The sequence below is a fragment of the Ornithodoros turicata genome, chromosome 3 (assembly GCF_037126465.1).
Source record: "Ornithodoros turicata isolate Travis chromosome 3, ASM3712646v1, whole genome shotgun sequence".
Taxonomy (NCBI): domain Eukaryota; kingdom Metazoa; phylum Arthropoda; class Arachnida; order Ixodida; family Argasidae; genus Ornithodoros; species Ornithodoros turicata.
The window spans coordinates 63069062-63086269 of record NC_088203.1 but is presented as its reverse complement, the minus strand read 5'-3'; the positions used below and the strand labels follow the sequence as shown (position 1 = coordinate 63086269).

General features: G+C 44.5%; 1 protein-coding gene across 5 annotated transcripts in view; it reads right to left on the bottom strand.

Moving 5' to 3' along the window:
• LOC135388537 (transient receptor potential cation channel subfamily M member 2-like) overlaps nucleotides 1–17208 on the bottom strand; it is a 408615-nt gene that overhangs the window by 40779 nt on the left and 350628 nt on the right. For all 5 annotated transcript variants that reach the window (XM_064618137.1, XM_064618138.1, XM_064618136.1 and 2 more), the window contains exon 27: nucleotides 8751–8844. In XM_064618137.1, coding sequence (XP_064474207.1) covers nucleotides 8751–8844 — 94 coding nt within the window. The remainder of the gene's footprint in view (nucleotides 1–8750; nucleotides 8845–17208) is intronic.

Genomic DNA, 17208 nt, shown 5'->3' with positions numbered 1-17208 from the left:
AATGCCAGGTCGTGGGCAACCTGATTGGATCTCGCAGGCGGCGGGGGCATAACTAAGGCGGCACCTCGCCTTGCCTATAAGCGTCCCTGCATACTTTGCCATGGCGTGGAGATCCTTAAACTGCATGCCTTCGGCAAGATCTTGAAACTGGGGATGCGTTAGCCTTCTTACTGTGTTGACCTTTTCCTCATTCGTTGTTTCTTCTCCAATCCTGTCAAAGTACTGGGCGATGATATGGATGAAGTGGTGCAGGTTTTCCTTCGGATGTTGCGTTCTTCATTGCAGTTCCGCTTTGAGTCGTTGTTTATAGTCGATCGAAGTAAACTCTGCTCGGAATGCTTCAACAAACGCCAACCACCTTTCGAATTGTCCGGAAAAACGCCACCACAGTTTCGCACTACCATTTAATGCAGCCGGTACGACCTGACTGAGTTGTTGGTCCTCAGTGACTCCCGAAACTTCGCAGAACTCTTCTAAAAGCTGTAGGAATTCATCGGGCGTCCGCAGGTCTTCGTATCTAAAAAACCTGGGCACCTCCGTGAATGCACCAGGCAGTCTCCACGGCACGCCGCCGTCGGTGGTGCGGGGAACCGCCATTGATGGCGCAAACTCTGTTGAGTCTTGGTTTCGATCCACAGGAGTCTGGATGAGAAGGTTGCGGATGTCCGCTGCTGCTTTTTCCCGGGCTAGAGCTGTCCTGTCAGTCTGAGCCAGTATGCTCTGGATGAGACCGCTTGGCACCAACAAGCCTGCTGTCGTGTCGTGTTGGTCCGAATTATCGCTCGCCATCCTGGTTTACGGTACGCTCGGGACGAGCCCCCCTTATCACGGTCTAGGGGATCAAACAGTTTAATTCCCGCAACTCATGTTTACAACAAATATAGAATGGACAACGCAAGCCACAGTCTTATCGCGCACACATGCTACTGTCCACACATAACCGACGCGCCGCCATCTCTTTCCTCTCCTCTTCCTCTCTCCACACCGTCACTTGTCCCTTCCCCCATGCGCCCGCTCTCTCGCCCATGTCCGCCCGCTCCCTCACAAACCTCTGAGTCCAATACTAGGTCCCGACTCTAGCCAGGGGCACACAAGATTATGCCTCAGTTTGATTTCAATCGAGGCAACTCTGACGTTTATTTGCACCATATTAAGGTCGTAGCGAAGGGTTCAGAGTTGACCGAATGGCAGTGGGCCACAGCACTCAGTTTGTGTTTAACGAGGGAATTGTTGCCAGTACTTGGAAGGCTTTCAGTCGAAGATTCTCATGATTGCAATACAGTTGAACCCGACTATATCGAACCCGGTTATATCAAATTATTGCCTATATGGAACATCCGAAACATCCCCTTGAAAATAGCATGTAAATGTATAGGCGCGCTGTACGTCTATATCGAACAGCCGGCACCGCTGTCATCGGCTATATCACACTACCGCTAGAATCCTATGACGCGCCCTTAGTAACTTCTGCACATTTTTCGCGATTGAAAAGGACAAAGCGCGGCTTGGAGATTAGGTATGAAGCCATCCACACGAAAAGGAGTTGGAAATGAGGGCAGGCTGCCAACGGGAGAAGTTAGTCACCCCACGGAGCTTTGTTTCGCACGCTCCGAAGTGAGAAATCACGGGGTCATGCGTCATGCTACCTTCCCCGAGCACGCGACCTGCAATGGAATCGTCCATGCCGGCCGTGCGCAGCGCGTGGCCGAGACGTGCCCAGTGGCGACTGGCGTCGGAGCATTCCTTTGGTAGGCGCCACCATTTGAAAGTTGGCACGAATGAGGCAGCCATGGACGCTAAGAAAAGGAAGAACCTGGACTTCGCGACCAAGCTCGACATCATCCGACGTGTTGTGAATGGAGAAAAGAAGTCTTCCGTAGCAGAAGCATTCGGCATCCCACGTCAATGACGTCAAGCGTGAAACAGTAGCGAACTGCTTTCGCAAAGCGGGTTTCGTAGCAGTTGCAGATGAGGCGTGTGCGGATGCCTTAGACGACGATGACGACTTCGAGTACGCTCTGGACGACGAGCTTCGAAAGGTCGCAGAGTTCCCAGAAGCCGTTCCCACTGATCTTACGGCACATGATTTTGTAAGCGCCGACGACAATGTGCACGTTGTGGCAGAGATGACGGACGCGGACATCATAGCGGACGTTGCTGGTGACGACGTCGATGGTCGATCCAAGCGGCGATGAAGGCTCACTGGGAGGTCCTAACGGCGACGATGTCATGCCCACAGCCACCGAGATCGCTTCGGTTTTCGCTACCATTCGTCGCTGCTGCGGGGCAATAGAAGGAGCTGGACTTTCTCATTTAGGAGGCCTCGAGAAGATCGAAAATAGTGTAATGGACTTCATGGCTCGCAACAAGAGACAAGCCCAACTCACGGAGTTCTTCCGTCCCAAATAAATGTTGTTAACTGTCCTGTTGCCCGCTTTGTTTGTGCAGTTTCTGCTCTCGTTCATGCAAATCGGTAAGCTCCTGTTTCATACTATCCCAATTAAATGGTAATTAATATGGCACACGCGAATGTCAGTTAAAATACGAACGCTTTATATATCGAATTATCGATATATCGAATTATTTGCCGATCCCCTTCGAGTTCGATATATGCGGGTTCGACTGTACTGTTAAGAAAGCATTGCTCCAATGTGTTTGTTATACTGCTGAGGGTTTTAGAGAAAAGTTCAGAATGTTAGAGCCTTACAGAAAAGAGCCAGCGTAACAGTTTGCAACTCGGCTTGCATATCTTTTTGATCAGTGGAATAAAATATCGAGAACCAGGTGTAAATATAACAGTTTCCGAGATCTATTGCTTAGAGAACAGTTTCTCGCACATTCTCATCCTCAGTTAGCCATATTTTTCAAAGAGGGAGATTGTGGAATTCGTGAAGAGCTCTGGTAGGAAGCTGATAAGAAACAGTCGACTCCCATTTATCTGGACTTGACAATTCCCAGCGAAAATGTCCAGATAGCGGGGCATCCTGACAAGTGAAACATGATATTTTGAGCCTGTCCACAAGGCCCATATTGATTTTGTAATGCATATGAAACTGTACACACTCATTTGTGCAAGGTTACTATAAGCACCAAGTTCCCCTTAGTTCTTAGTTATGGTACTAATTTGGGAAACATTATTCTTTTGCTCAAGAAACACTAAAGCAGTTCCGAGTGCATTTCGGGCCTCTTGGAGTGTCACCACACATACTTCTTCAGTGTCGTCATCTGATTCACGGCTGTCGTCATTGAAACCGACAATATCAGCGACATCTTAATCAGAATTGGTGACATACATTTCACATTACAGCACCACATCGAGGTGCTCGACACCTGCTGGAGGATCTTCTGTCTGGCTTTCTGACTTTTGGGCTGAAGATCCTTCTTTCCTCTGCAGCTTCAAATGACTGGACTGGTCATCAGCCCCCCATGGGTACAATGGGAAAGTGGGAAATCCTTGAAGCAGAGTACGGAGTAGTTCACTTTACCCTCAAGGTTGTCGGACTATCCTTGACTTTGCTGACCAAGAGCGAGGGAGGCTCCGCCTCCAAAATGCGCGCCAATAGGAGGACTCGGAAGGCGGAGCGCTGTGGCCTCTGCTCCTGCCTAACAGATGGCGCACTGGTAGCGCTCGGCTCGGGATACGTGACCCTCTGTCGTCTGCTTCTTCCGGTAGAGCTGCGACATTGAAGCTGACCCACAGCCTCTGCTCTCGCAACATTGGCGCTCGGTAAGGGCACGTGTGCTCGCGGTAACCTGAATTCCGATGACGAGCTGACAGCGAACCATACTGCGTAGTTTTGACGATTATACTTTATGGATGTGTCATTACCAAATTTTTGGCCAGTTCGACGTTTCGCTCCGCTCTTATGCGTGAACATTGCCTCAGCTCATGAAAAAGGAAACAAATGTTGCTGCTTTTGTTCTACTCCTCGCACTGAAATAAATCATTTAAAATAATTGTACTGTGTGTGTGTGTGTGTCTTTTTCTTACTTTTTGTAAGTAGTTACGGAATAAAATAATTGTACTGTGTGTGTGTGTTTCGTTTTTGTAAGTAGTTACGGAAGTACGTAAAAAGGAAAGAAATGTTGCTGCTTGTTCTACTCCTCGCACAGAAATAAATCATTTCAAATAACTGTACTGTGTGTTTCTTTTTTTTTCCTTTTTGTAAGTAGTTACGGGAGAAAATAATTGTACTGTGTGTGTTTTTTTTTTTTTTTTTTCTTTCTTTCTTTTTGAAAGTAGTTACGGAAGGTGTCCGCCCGTTTGGTCGAACGCCGTTTGATCGAAGGCATTTCATCGAACGCCGCTTGGTCGAAAGCCGGTTCATTGACACCGTTATTTCGCAAGGTAGTTCCCACTCGAATCAGAAGCAGACAAAAGAGGGAAAAAAATTCACGCAGCAGCGGTGGGTTCCGAAAAAAATGGTCCCGCGTCCGGAGTTTCTCTTGCTTGTGACATAAGAAGTGGAAAGAGAGGCTTGCATTGGTCACTCAGTCGTCAAAACAACAACTAAAATAGCTAAATGGTACTTAATTAAGTATCTTTGCTTGAACTGATTACTTTAAGTACTGTAGGACGAAAACAGGATTGGGTCCTTTAACTCAGTCAGTGCCGCAGGCTACTCTGCACCGGGTTCCAGAAATAATACACAAGCACCGGGCTTAGCCTATGGCCCCTGGTGGCATAGTCTAAAATAATGGTTCGGCGGGGTTCCATGCTTCTAAAAATACAGGAGCGGCGTTGTGGATAGCTCATGAAACAGATCACACAGACAACGTGACAAGATTAAGAATGAAAAAATGGCTAGGAAGCAAGCGAGCTGGTGAAGATGATGCATGATGTAAAACCCCGAGACTAGGGAACGCGAAGGGACTGACACAAACACGAAGTCTCAACTTCGTGTTTGTGTCTGTCCCTTCGTGTTCCCTAGACTCGGGGTTTTACATCATGCAAGATTAAGAAGCAATTCTCCAAGGCCCTGATACCTTCTGCGTATTTCCGGAAGATATGTTGGAAAAATGCAGCGAACAACATGTCTCACGTTCGCGTGCGCGTAGCAAAAAATTGTCCCGGTTGTGGAGCATTTTGCCAAAAGAAATGTTTGCGCGTACTTTTAGAAATGCGCTCAGGCAGTAACCGCCACGAGGACATGAGAGTGGAGCTAAACGTTTTACTTTACTTTCAAAGCTCGTGCAAACGCAGTTTCAGCACTTAATGCAAATAAATAGTGGAAACAAAAGGCACAACATCGGATCGCCTTCAGGATGCGAAAAAGTGGATTAGGATGAGGAATGTGTTTATGGGCAAGCGGATTACACAGAGTGAAATATTCCTTAGGATAACAGCATTTAGAACTGAAGCTTTCTTTTGTTGTTTTCTTCTTCTTATTTGTTTCATCAACGCTCCAAGCGAACGAATAAAAAAAGTCAATCAAACGACTGCTGCCAATTCGATCAAGTGGTGTTCGACAAAATGTCCCACATTAGATCAAACGGCTTTCAACCAAACAACGTTCGATCAAACGTCCCGGAACCCTTACACAAACAAAACACACACACACAGTACAATTATTTTCTTCCGTAACTACTTACAAAAACGAAAGAAAAACGAAACACACAGTATAGTTATTTCAAATGATTTATTTCTGTGCGAGGAGTAGAACAAGCAGCAACATTTCTTTCCCTTTTACATACTTCCGTAACTACTTACAAAAAAAAAAAAAAAAAAAAACACATAACAGTTATTTCAAATGATTTATTTCTGTGTGAGGAGTAGAACAAGCAGCAACACTTCTTTCCTTTTTACATACGTACTTCTGTAACTACTTACAAAAACGAAACACACACACACAGTACAATTATTTTATTCCGTAACTACCGCGAGCACACGTGCCCTTACCGAGCACCAATGTTGCGAGAGCAGAGGCCGTGGGTCAGCTTCAAGGTCGCAGCTCTACCGGAAGAAGCAGACGACAGCGGGTCACGTATCCCGAGCCGAGCGCTACCAGTGCGCCATTTGTTAGGCAGGAGCAGAGGCCGCAGCGCTCTGCCTTCCGAGTCCTCCTATTGGCGCGCATTTGGAGGCGGAGCCTCGCTCGCTCTTGGTCAGCAAAGTCAAGGATAGTCGGTTGTCGCCCCCACTTGCAAAAACGTGGGTCACACACAGACTCTGACCCAGGACCAGATAAGTGAAGCAGGTTATTGGGTACTTTCTTATAGTGGTTAATGGAAATTCTTGTCCGGATCTGGAAGCTGAAGCCCAGATACATGACGCCAAAATTCATGGACTGAAATCTGTCCCCACGATTTTTGTCCGGATAGCACGGGATCCGGATAAGTGAATCCCAGATAAACGGGGGTCAACAGTACCTGGAAGTGCATGGTTTGAAGGCAACGGGAAAAACACATGCTGAAATAGGTAAAGAAAAGGCTGTACCATTCACCTCTGTTATGGGTAACAGAAAGTAAACGGCGCATGTTTCCTATGTGGAAAGAAAGGACATAAGACTTGGGATTGCTGAGATGACAAGCCGTTATATGACTTGATCGTGAGGAATTGTCCAGTAGTTCTTCGACAAAATAACGAGGAAGTAGGGCGATCTGCAAATACTGCCAGTAGGCTATTGATAGAACAGCCTGTATTTGCATGAGCATTCTTCGAGTGCAGATACTGGGACACTCGGATAAGTGCCGTCGTAACTAGGGCAGCAGTCTAAGAAACCGCAGAAACCTTTGAATTTGAATGTTCCACAGTGTATACAGCCTTCAATTAGAGTTTCACAGTTGATAGAAGACCAAAAGGCTGACAAATCGCTGACCAGAGTAAGTTAAACGTCAATATAACGAAGTTGATAAAACCCGCGACTTACTTTGTTAAACTGAAATTTCGTTATATCGAAATGGCCACCTAGCGTGCAGAAACTTAGCTCTAGGCGTGAGTAGAGACTTATACCATGTTTATTTTCTGCTGAAGTAGTCTGTGAGCTTCGTTTGTACTACAGTTTAACCTCGATGTAACAAACTTCAGTATAACGAAATTCTCGACGTAACAAAGTACAGTACAATTCCGAAGCCATTTATTTTTTAACATCATCTGACACTGAATAACTCCGTAATAGCAATCTGCTTGGCATTTGCGTCTGTGAACAAGAAAGCATCTTCAAGCACTTCAATGCAACGCATGAGAGGCTCCTCCCGGCACGTCACTACCGCGGGCACTCTCGACAATTTCTGTATCACTCAGTTCACCACTACTGGAACATTGCTGTCGTAAAGGGCATAGTCCTCAATGTTCCAGTCCTCTAAGTCACTCTCCCCAAAACATGCGTGGCGCATCACGTCGTTGCACAATTCATCACAGCCACTGAACTAGTCTGCTGGCTCCGGTACGGCGATGGAAGACCAGAAACCCGCATGAATGAAAGAGTTCATGCTATTGGCTTGATGAACTTTCTACCAGGCCTTTGATAAGTGCCACCTTTCGCTCCAAAGTCAGGGACTTTCATGCGCGTTGTTCAGCCATCACGGCGGCGCGAAGAACAAAACGAAGAGAAGCTCGGACGAATGCAGAAAAGGAGGAGGAGTGACGTTGGGTGGAAAGGGTAGTGCTGTCTGCCTGCCACAGCTAGCGGCGCGTGAGGCGTGAGTCACTAGGACTGAAACGCTTTGACCTTGACCTAGCCTCGGGGACCGAAGAATGCACGTTATCAGCCGTAGGTACGCTGACCTACCGGTGATGGGATTTCGAGATATCCGTACTCGGGCAAAAAAAGGCTTCGAGTTAAAAGGGCCCAAATATATAGGAAGCATTGGGACATGGATCGGGACGTGAAAAATATTCGAGATAACCGATATTTCGAGATAAGCGAGTTCGAGTTAACGAGGGTTTACTGTAGTAGTACATTCTTTTCGTCTGCTCTATTTAACGAAGTCTCAGGGCAACGAAAGCCTTCTGCATGTGTCTTTCCCTTTCACCACGAAGATGAGGAGGAGGAGGAGGAGGAGGAGGGGAAATATTTGAAATTTGACTAGTTGCTTGGGCGTTTTCAATAAATCCTGCATTCTGGAGTCCGCAAGTTTTGCTTGGCACAGCAATCTGTGAAATCCAATTGCTGAAAAAATGCTCAATGTACAGCAAAGCTATTACGTATCAGAAGCGTCCAAGCTACAAGCTTCCAGAAAAGCACACAGTTTCTACAGGTTTGCCATTCACTTTACAGTCCCTATAAAGAATTCTTTCTTTCCAACCGAGATTGCTGACAATATCTTTACCCCAACAGGATGCTGAATTTGAGACGTTGTCTTAGTTTTATTCATTCACTGAATCGTCATCATCATTGAATGATTCGTAGACGTTGACGTTGCATGTTGTTGTTTCTGCACAGAGTTTACTGCTCATGTAGTTACAATTAATAATATTTTTTGTAATGCCCCCTTCAATGACATAGCAATATTCCAGAAGTATTGTAAAATAATAAATAAATAAAAATGAATGGAAGAAGTACCTATGGCTGCAAATCTCAATGCTCGAAGTTGTCACATCTTGATAAGGCAACATAATTTTTTATCCGTCTGTCCAACTCTGACAACCTCATATGACTGACATGCACACGTGCACCTACAACGGAGTGAATTCTTTTCACACTCTGGTAATACTAAGTGGGCTCCACAATGTTATTTTTAAGCACATCATCAGTATGTGGCATTTAAAGTTTTCAGAACTCTAGCCACAAGCTATGGCCCGCACTTACCCCAGGCATGCTGAACTGGTCTGTCCTGCAGATGCGCATAAGAACTATTTCAAGCCCTCTTCCTCCAACAAGATGGATTTTGGACCTTTGCCACCTGTAAGTGTGTATGCAGACATGTAAGACATGTATGCAAGGTTCTCTCCATTCTCTGACTGTTGATTGAAAAAACAAACAAAACTGGGGTGAAAACAGCTATACATGATCAGATGCTTCATGCATGCAAAGTTTGGTGGGAAGGTTCCAGAAGTGTGAAGCAGTAACATGTTGTGATTCATGAAGCTCCTGAAATGACGGCGGGTGCATTGACAATGTACATAGGAACCAACTGTGACATTATGAATCACTGCAGAGGGCGTCAATGTAGGGGTATATAGTCAATTCATAGACTTCAGAAGATAAACTCCAAAGGCAAAATGTACCCCCCTACGAAGCACTTAAAGTAGCACAGAAGCCATTTTTAATACCCTGTTTTCTTAATATAAAACTGTTAAGTAGGCTAGTAAAATGCACCATGAGAAGTAATTCACCCCACAAAGTCATTATTATCGGAGAAATTGAATTTAAGGTACGCCGCAAAATGCAACCCTGTGCAACCGCAGTGGAGAGCAGTACCAGTATTGTCTGCTCGTCATCTCTGTTCAGGGCGCTGAAGAAGCACTGCCCACAGAGAAACTCCCACGGGACAATGAAATCCTCCATGCCCACGGTCACCCTTTGAATTTCTAGTTTTTGTAGTTTTTGTATATTAAAGCATGAGCAAAGATAGTTGTAAAGGAAAAGGGATGGAGATGACGAGTGTAATGTGGATACAAAAACTGTAAACAAGGAAAAAGCTCAAGACAAAGTTTATTTTCAAATGACTCAAACAAAAACTTCAGATGTGAAGCTTTCCGTCTGGCCTGTAATGTAGGTGTATTATTTTGATGCATAATTGGCGTTACAGAGTCCTACTTATAAACACATTGAAAATAAACCGCAGAGCTCTTCGCTATACTGCCTCAAGTTTTTTTAGCTCAAGGTTTTTAGTGTACGGGTCCCAGACCATGCTTGCATACTCAAGCTTAGGTCTTATAAAAAGATTAAAGGCGAGCAGCTTAACAACAGGTGGAGTTCCTCAAAGTTACCTTTTAAAACCCCTAATTTACGCATACAGGCAGAACACGTTACACTAATGTGTTCAGACCATTTTAAGTCTGATGTAAAGGTAACACCAAGGTATTTCAATTCTTTGACCTCGTGCACTAGGATACCGTCAACAAAGTAACTGAATCTAATTGGTTGCCTATTTTTTGAAATACGGAGAAGGACAGTCTTATCACAGTTGAGCTGCATGCCCCACTTGACAAGTCACTCTGAAATAGAAGCCTGACTATAATTTAAGTGAACCTTGTCATTATAAGAGGAAACGGGGCAGTACAAAACACAGTCCTCTGTGAATAACCGGATTAGAATTTTAGGATCAACTACATAAAAATATCGTTAATATAAATAAAAAACAACAGAGGTCCAATAACATTACCCTGTAACAGAGTGCTACTCGTGTAATTTGTGCAGAGTGCTAAATGGAACTAGTGCAACAAATATCTACTATTTGAGAACGCATATTAAGATAGGCATATATCCAGTTAATAATCCACTGAGGTAACCCAATGTTAAGCAACTTCACAATCAGCTTATTGTGAGGCACTTGGGTGGTGTTACCGGGCAGTCTGCGATCCAACGCTCTAGTAAGCATGTGTCCGACAATTTTAATTCTGGAATATTTGGCGTGGCACATGGTTAGCAGTTTTTTTTTTTTAACATACCAGATGCATGCATGTCACAAATGGCACTGTTTGTTTATGTTTCTCATGTTTAGTGTACTCCTGTGGTGCACTGAGTTGCAAAGTACAAATTTAATTCTGAGAAAAATCGGATTAAAACGAACGAGACAAAAATTAATTCATAGGGTGCTTATCGAATTGAATCGGGATTTACCAAAAATGTTGGACGTTATAATTGAAAATAGGTCAGTGGGTTGGCATATAGCCTTGGTTCTTTAGATGAGTGACATCTAAAAAAAAGGCAAACACGGCTCATGCATCAAGCATGAAACGGTCACCCGAATGGTTCCTCTTTCCTGGGAGCTCTGGTTATGGTCTCCACGTGTGGAAAGTTCACGACGCTACCTTGAACGCAGAACAAACGACCATTGGACAACGTAGTACCGACGATTCCGGAGTGTTTTCAAGCACAGTCATCCAGCCGTGCGCAAACTTATTGACTTATTGAGATTTGGAATCAACTGTCGTATGTCCGCCACATGCAAACACGAAGTCAATAACTTTTTTTAAAATATATGGACAAAACTGGTGGCTGTGCAATACAGACAAGGCTATGGAGTCTCTCTGTGCAATATGCTGACCATGAAAATCAAATGAAAGTATTGCTAAAAAAACAAGTACGCTGGGGAGCAAAATTCATGACACTAGGGACGACGAAAACAGATACACACAGAAAAAGCCTCCAAACTTTGTCCGTGGGATCCCAGACAATTGCTCACTCGCCAATAAAGGCTCAAGGCGGACAAATGCTCACCAACCATACATTCACCTATTATGTTGTCACTTTATTTGTCATATTTTTATTGTTTTTTAATAGTTTTTATTAGCTTGTCCATAAACAGCGCGATGGCCTTCTAATATGGTACAATGGTTAGTACAAAACAGTGGAACATTAATTAGTAAAACATTGTACAATCAAAAACGTTAATGTCACAAATTTCATTATTATAAAGACGCTGCACACGGGCCAAGGGACTCAGTGAGCTAAATCTCAGAACATTAAAACCGCGACACTGGCGGAAAGTTCTCATTGGTGCATGAAAACTAATTGATGCGATCAAACACTGGCTATCGAAAATGGTGAATATTTGATGGCATATATAGTAGCGCAATTATTTCCATAAATATATTTTGTTATTAGAAATGAATAACAGATTCAACTTGCGAAATCTAATGCATCTGATGAGGAGCTTCCTTCTTCAAGCTCGTTTGAATTTGTTTGTGTATAGCTATCATACAAATGCAAATACAGTTGTAGACGCTTAGTACAAATGACGACTTTATTCCTTTATCATTTCACATATGCATACTGAAGATGATTTGTTTGTTTCAATGTGTATCACGTATACTTCAGCAGTGATGTATGGTGAGAATTAAGCTAAGCCTTACAGGATGATTTCGTAGCTTATTCATACAGGAAGTGGAAATTGTGTATGCGAGATTTTGTTCTTTCCTACGGATTAGGAACAGTGAAAGATGGGTGCCCGTTGCTGGCTTCGAAAAATTTTGGGTTGGATACCTTGAAAAAGAAAAAAAAAAAAGAAACAAGAAAAGCGAGCCGTGATCATACCTACCCAGTCAAAAATCACAAGCTGGAACCAGTTAGGGATCATGCTGGTTCTGAATGGTTCTTGTGGGTTTGAACTGGTTCGAGCTTACCACGGGAGACCAGCCGAGGTGGTCTAAGCAGGAAATTGACCAGCTGAGCTAGTTCCAGCAGAACTGGAGTCCATGTACAATTGGTTTAAGCTGGATAATATCCAGTTGAAAAGGTTGCAGCAGAACTGGAGTCCATGTACAATTGGTTTAAGAGGTCATACTAGTCGGGGAGCAACTCCGATTCACGATTTTCCCGATTCTAGATGGCGCCACGCTCGCCGTCCTTATCATGCCGTTCGCCTCCGGCTCCCGAAATAATCCCAATTGTGCATAGTTGACCTCACGAGTTTAAGGCGGTCCGCGCCCTCTGTGCTGTGTGTCGAGAGGTAAAGTGTCGGACTTCGCCACGAAAGGTCCGCAGTTCGATTCGAGACATTCACGTCTTTTTGCTTGTCTCCTATTGCTATATGAGTACTTCATTTTTACTTTGTTGTTATATATTTATGCTACAATTATTGTTTTCACAAGTCACTGGCGCCTGTACTGACTGATTATGAAATTTTTAGTTGCTCTTCGTATCGCTTTACTAGTGCATATTTACTGTATGCCGACGTACGAGTGTGATCGGATAGTACGGATGCCGGTATCTCGGAGGCTCTCAACTGGACCTACCAGCAGCTGTAAATTAGGCTATAAACATTGCCTACACACAGCGCTTACAATGCCAGTCAGGAAAATCTAGTGCTCGAAACGGTATTTCTTCCTTTTTTTTTTCTGCACTCGCTTACATGCAATTTACCTTGATAATAACTCTATTCTTCATGCAAAAATGACATTTTGATATGTATATTTCCGCATATCTATGCTATGCTATAAGTAAGCATTATCAAATACCTGAATTCATTTACAAGGCGTTGGTGCAAAAGACTTTTCAAAATTTCCATCGTAGAACAGACTTCTTATTATTACCCGGAAACCTCAGTAACATATTTGAAAGGCTGCTTTCCCCCATGTTCTCCCTTCTTTTTCTTTCACCTTACACCCGCTCAGAAAAATGATGTCAGTCGACAACCCCAGTGACAGGGGACTCCCTTTCTTCTGGTGCGCCAGTTTGCAAAATCGTACAAAGGAGGTGAAGGGCGATAAAGACTCGAGGTCGTCACACGGAAACCAACCAAAAAAGATATGGAAAGGTCGAGCGGCAAGGCCCCGCAGCGGGAGTCGCGATATTCCCAACACAGTCTTTTTTTTTTTTTCCTGGACGCCAAGAGGAACGATTCGACAAAAAATAGAAGGACACAGAGTAGAAAAATAATAACGATGGTCACCTGACAACATAACAGGTTCTTGTTTGAGTGTTGCCAAAAAGTGAAGTTCGGCATCTTTATTATGTGGGACAGGATAATATATGCCTTCTTTTCCTTTTTTAGAAGAAATTCTGAAGCGTAAATTTTTACTCCAGATTTCCTTGTGTTGGATGCTGAGGTCTCAGTTAATTCAATCCAAACTTGGAAATGTAAAATTCGGTCATGGAAAAGCTGAAGAACTGGACACCACGTGAGCCAAATTTATGCGTATTTTAGGAAAATCACTATTCTTGAAGGGCAACACAGATGCAATTACAAAACAGGGGCTTCCAGAGATGAATATGAGCGCTAGTTGCCAAATGAAGGAATGATCACGGAGAAGTTGTTTCATATGATCAAAGCTCGCCCGAGATGTCGGATTTTCCTCCCGGAAAAAATTTCCCCAGGAAAAACTGTCCCCAAGGAAAAATGTCCCCCAGAGAAATTGTCTTCTCAAGAACAAAACCCGTTTGATCGCACGCGGGACATTTGGTCGAGAGCCATTTGATCGAACACTGTTTGATCGAAACGGCAGTGGTCGTTTGATTGATTTTTTTATTGCTTCGTTTGGAGCAGATGCATACTCTAAACAAGATTGAACTTACGTTTTATATGGCTGTTAATACAATATCTGTATTTTATATTATGGCAAAATTTCCTTCTTAGCATTCGGACTTACAGTGCCTTTCGTGCACATATCACTATCCCATTTCGTATCCCAACAATGAAAAAGGTGCCCAGAAGAAGCACAGACTATTGGCTGCTCCCAACTTGAAGACATTTTCTTCGGTATGTGTCCTACTGCTACGCGGGATTACTTCCGCATTGTTCTATTCAATTCAATTCAATTTTATTCAATTTTATTTCCTTTCGGATGGGAGAGAGTAAAAAGCCAGAAGGCTGTGCTGTTCGTGAATGACAAAAGTCTGCAAATAACCAGTGGTCTCCCCTCTTTAGCTGAAAAAAAAGCAAGAAACAAACAAACAAACAAGCGAAAAAGGAGAGGACACTGATTGCCTCATGCTCCATATGTCCGAGTCAAAAGTTACAGAAAAAGAGGTGCTAAGGACACGCTGCAAGCTTCAAACTCCCTTCGAAAAAACGTCTTTCGAACAAACGGCGTCGATCAACCGGGTTTCGACCAAGCGGTCTTCGATCAAATGCCTTCTCCAAACAGCTTAGGATTTCGGAATATCCAGTTATAATGTGATGAGGACGATGCGATGGACTGTGGACGGTGAACTGTCAAAAACAAGCCTAAACTAACCTAACCCTGAAAACTAACCTAGGTTCCCACCGGGGACGATTTTTCTGTATCCCGGAAATTACAGGAGCGCCGTTGTGAACAGCTGAGGAAACGGATCATAGCCGATCAAATGCTATCACATTATTTGTTTAAATTAGGAGACGGGATTTTTTAAAATTAACATGCACGCTAATGCACAGTAAAAACATTGAACAAGGAACATAAATGCGGTTACACCCACTGCGCCACTTGCATTGTGCCGATTACATCTGTTCTTTCTGTTCCTCTCTCACAAAGTTTGCTGAGTGCAGACAATGCGGTAAGATTAGGAAGGGATTCTCCAACAACAAATAAATATTGACTATGGCACGAGGTGATTCATCACTGGTGATTTTCCAAGGTCCTGCTACCTTCTACTTATTTCTGGCAGATATGTTAGCCGCGTTCTTTTATAAAGGGGAGTACTACAGAATAGTGAGCGCAATGACGCATTACCTTCTGTATTCGTATCAATGAAACGAAACGCAAATGCCCACTATCCTGAGGCTCTGACTTCATGCTCGTTGAACGTGGATATCGTCGGACGTAGTTCCCAACTCAACCGGAATACTAGTATTTTCGTATATAGTTCTGTTTTGTTGTTGGTGGCGGTCAGACAATGTGTAGTAGTTGTTGTCTAATACTTTCTGTGTGTATGAACCGTATTTTCAATGCAATGAAACCGCAATGAAACACCTGAATAAGTGGGTGTAGAGCTTTTATGACCCATAAACATCTGCCCAGAAAAAGATGTAACGACAACTGTAACACCTGTGTCTGACCGACAGTAGAGAAATACTGGCATCCAGCGAACGATATCGCTAGCGAACTAATGCAGCGAACTATATCCATTTTATGTTGCTTGTTGAATGGAATGTATATTTAACTATTCATTATTAACACATAAAAAAAAAAAGAAAAACTAACCCTATGTCTCCCAATTTCAACAAATCTGCAAAGCGAACGATAACACTCGGTCGGCTGTGATGTGCTTCATCGGCTATCTAGATTTCAGTTCTTACTTGCATCTATATTTCAGGGGCTTTTAATGCACAATTTTCCTCACTTTACCCACCACACACTTACTTTTTGTAGTAAACATGTTGTAGATTATTGTTTTTCATCTTCGCTGGCTAGTCTATTTGCGAGCACCAAATGCTATGCATTCCAGTTATTTGATTTCTAATACAATAGCCACAAAACTTTTTCATAATCTACACCATCCCATTCAATGATCATTCACTGGAGTGCTCACCCTGTGTCTCTTTGGCCTTTCCATTTTCAGCCTTCTGACAGTTCGGCGTTATGATTTTTTGGTCTTTTGGCTTTCGGCCTTCTGATAGTTCGGCGTTATGATTTTCGGCCTTTTGATAGGCTTGTAGCGGTTCCAGCGCCAGCGCCATACAGCGCCATCGCTATTCTCTCGCGCCGAGCCGTTTCCGGCCCGATCTCCTCTCGAATAAATCACTTTCTTGAATATCACGCAACATGAAGGTTGTCCCGCCTGTTTCCTTCATTTGGTGACCCGAACGTGATATTCAATGGAATCTCAACCAGCACCTCCAAGCATCCCTCCCGGGCAGGACGTTCCATCACACGGTGATAGGGCTCATCAACCTGTACTGCACGCCCTGACCGTCAAGATTCCCCCGTTTTGGCCGGCTGACCCGGTCCTCTGGTTCGCCAACATTGAGGCACAATTCGCACTCCGCGGTATTACCGCCCAATTGACGAAATTCTATCACGTCGTTGGAGCGCTTGGGCCAAACGAGGCTGCTGAGGTGCGGGACATCATCACCGTCCCCCCCACGGAGCGCCCATACGACGCCCTCAAAACAGCCTTGACCCGTCGTACCACAGCTTCTGAACAAGAGCGCCTCCGCCAGCTGCTCACTGCTGAAGTCCTGGGCGACAGGAGACCCTCCCAACTGCTCCGTCGCATGCAGCAACTCTTGGGCGATCGTGCTTCAGCTGTGGACGAATCGATTTTGCGCGAGCTGTTCTTGCAGCGCCTTCCACACACCGTGCGCATGATTCTCACGACGTCCTCCACTGTGTCCCTGGAAGCCTTGGCAGAGATGGCGGATAAGATCATGGATATTGCTCCACCAGCCATTTCTGCGGTCTCTTCATCCTCCGCCCCCGTTACGCCCACCTTGGCTGACTTTCAAGCTCTCCGTGACGAGGTAGCGCGACTCACTGCCATGATCTCCACCTCGCTTCACCTTAGCCATCGTCCCCGAAGTCCCAGGCCCCGCAGCCCTCGCCGCGCCGGTCGTCGCCGCAGCCCCTTGCGCCCGCTCTCTGCTGACTCCACAGAGTGTTGGTACCACCAGAACTTCGGCGACAACGCCCGCCACTGTCAACCTCCTTGTTCCCGCTCGGGAAACGGGAGCGTCAGCAAC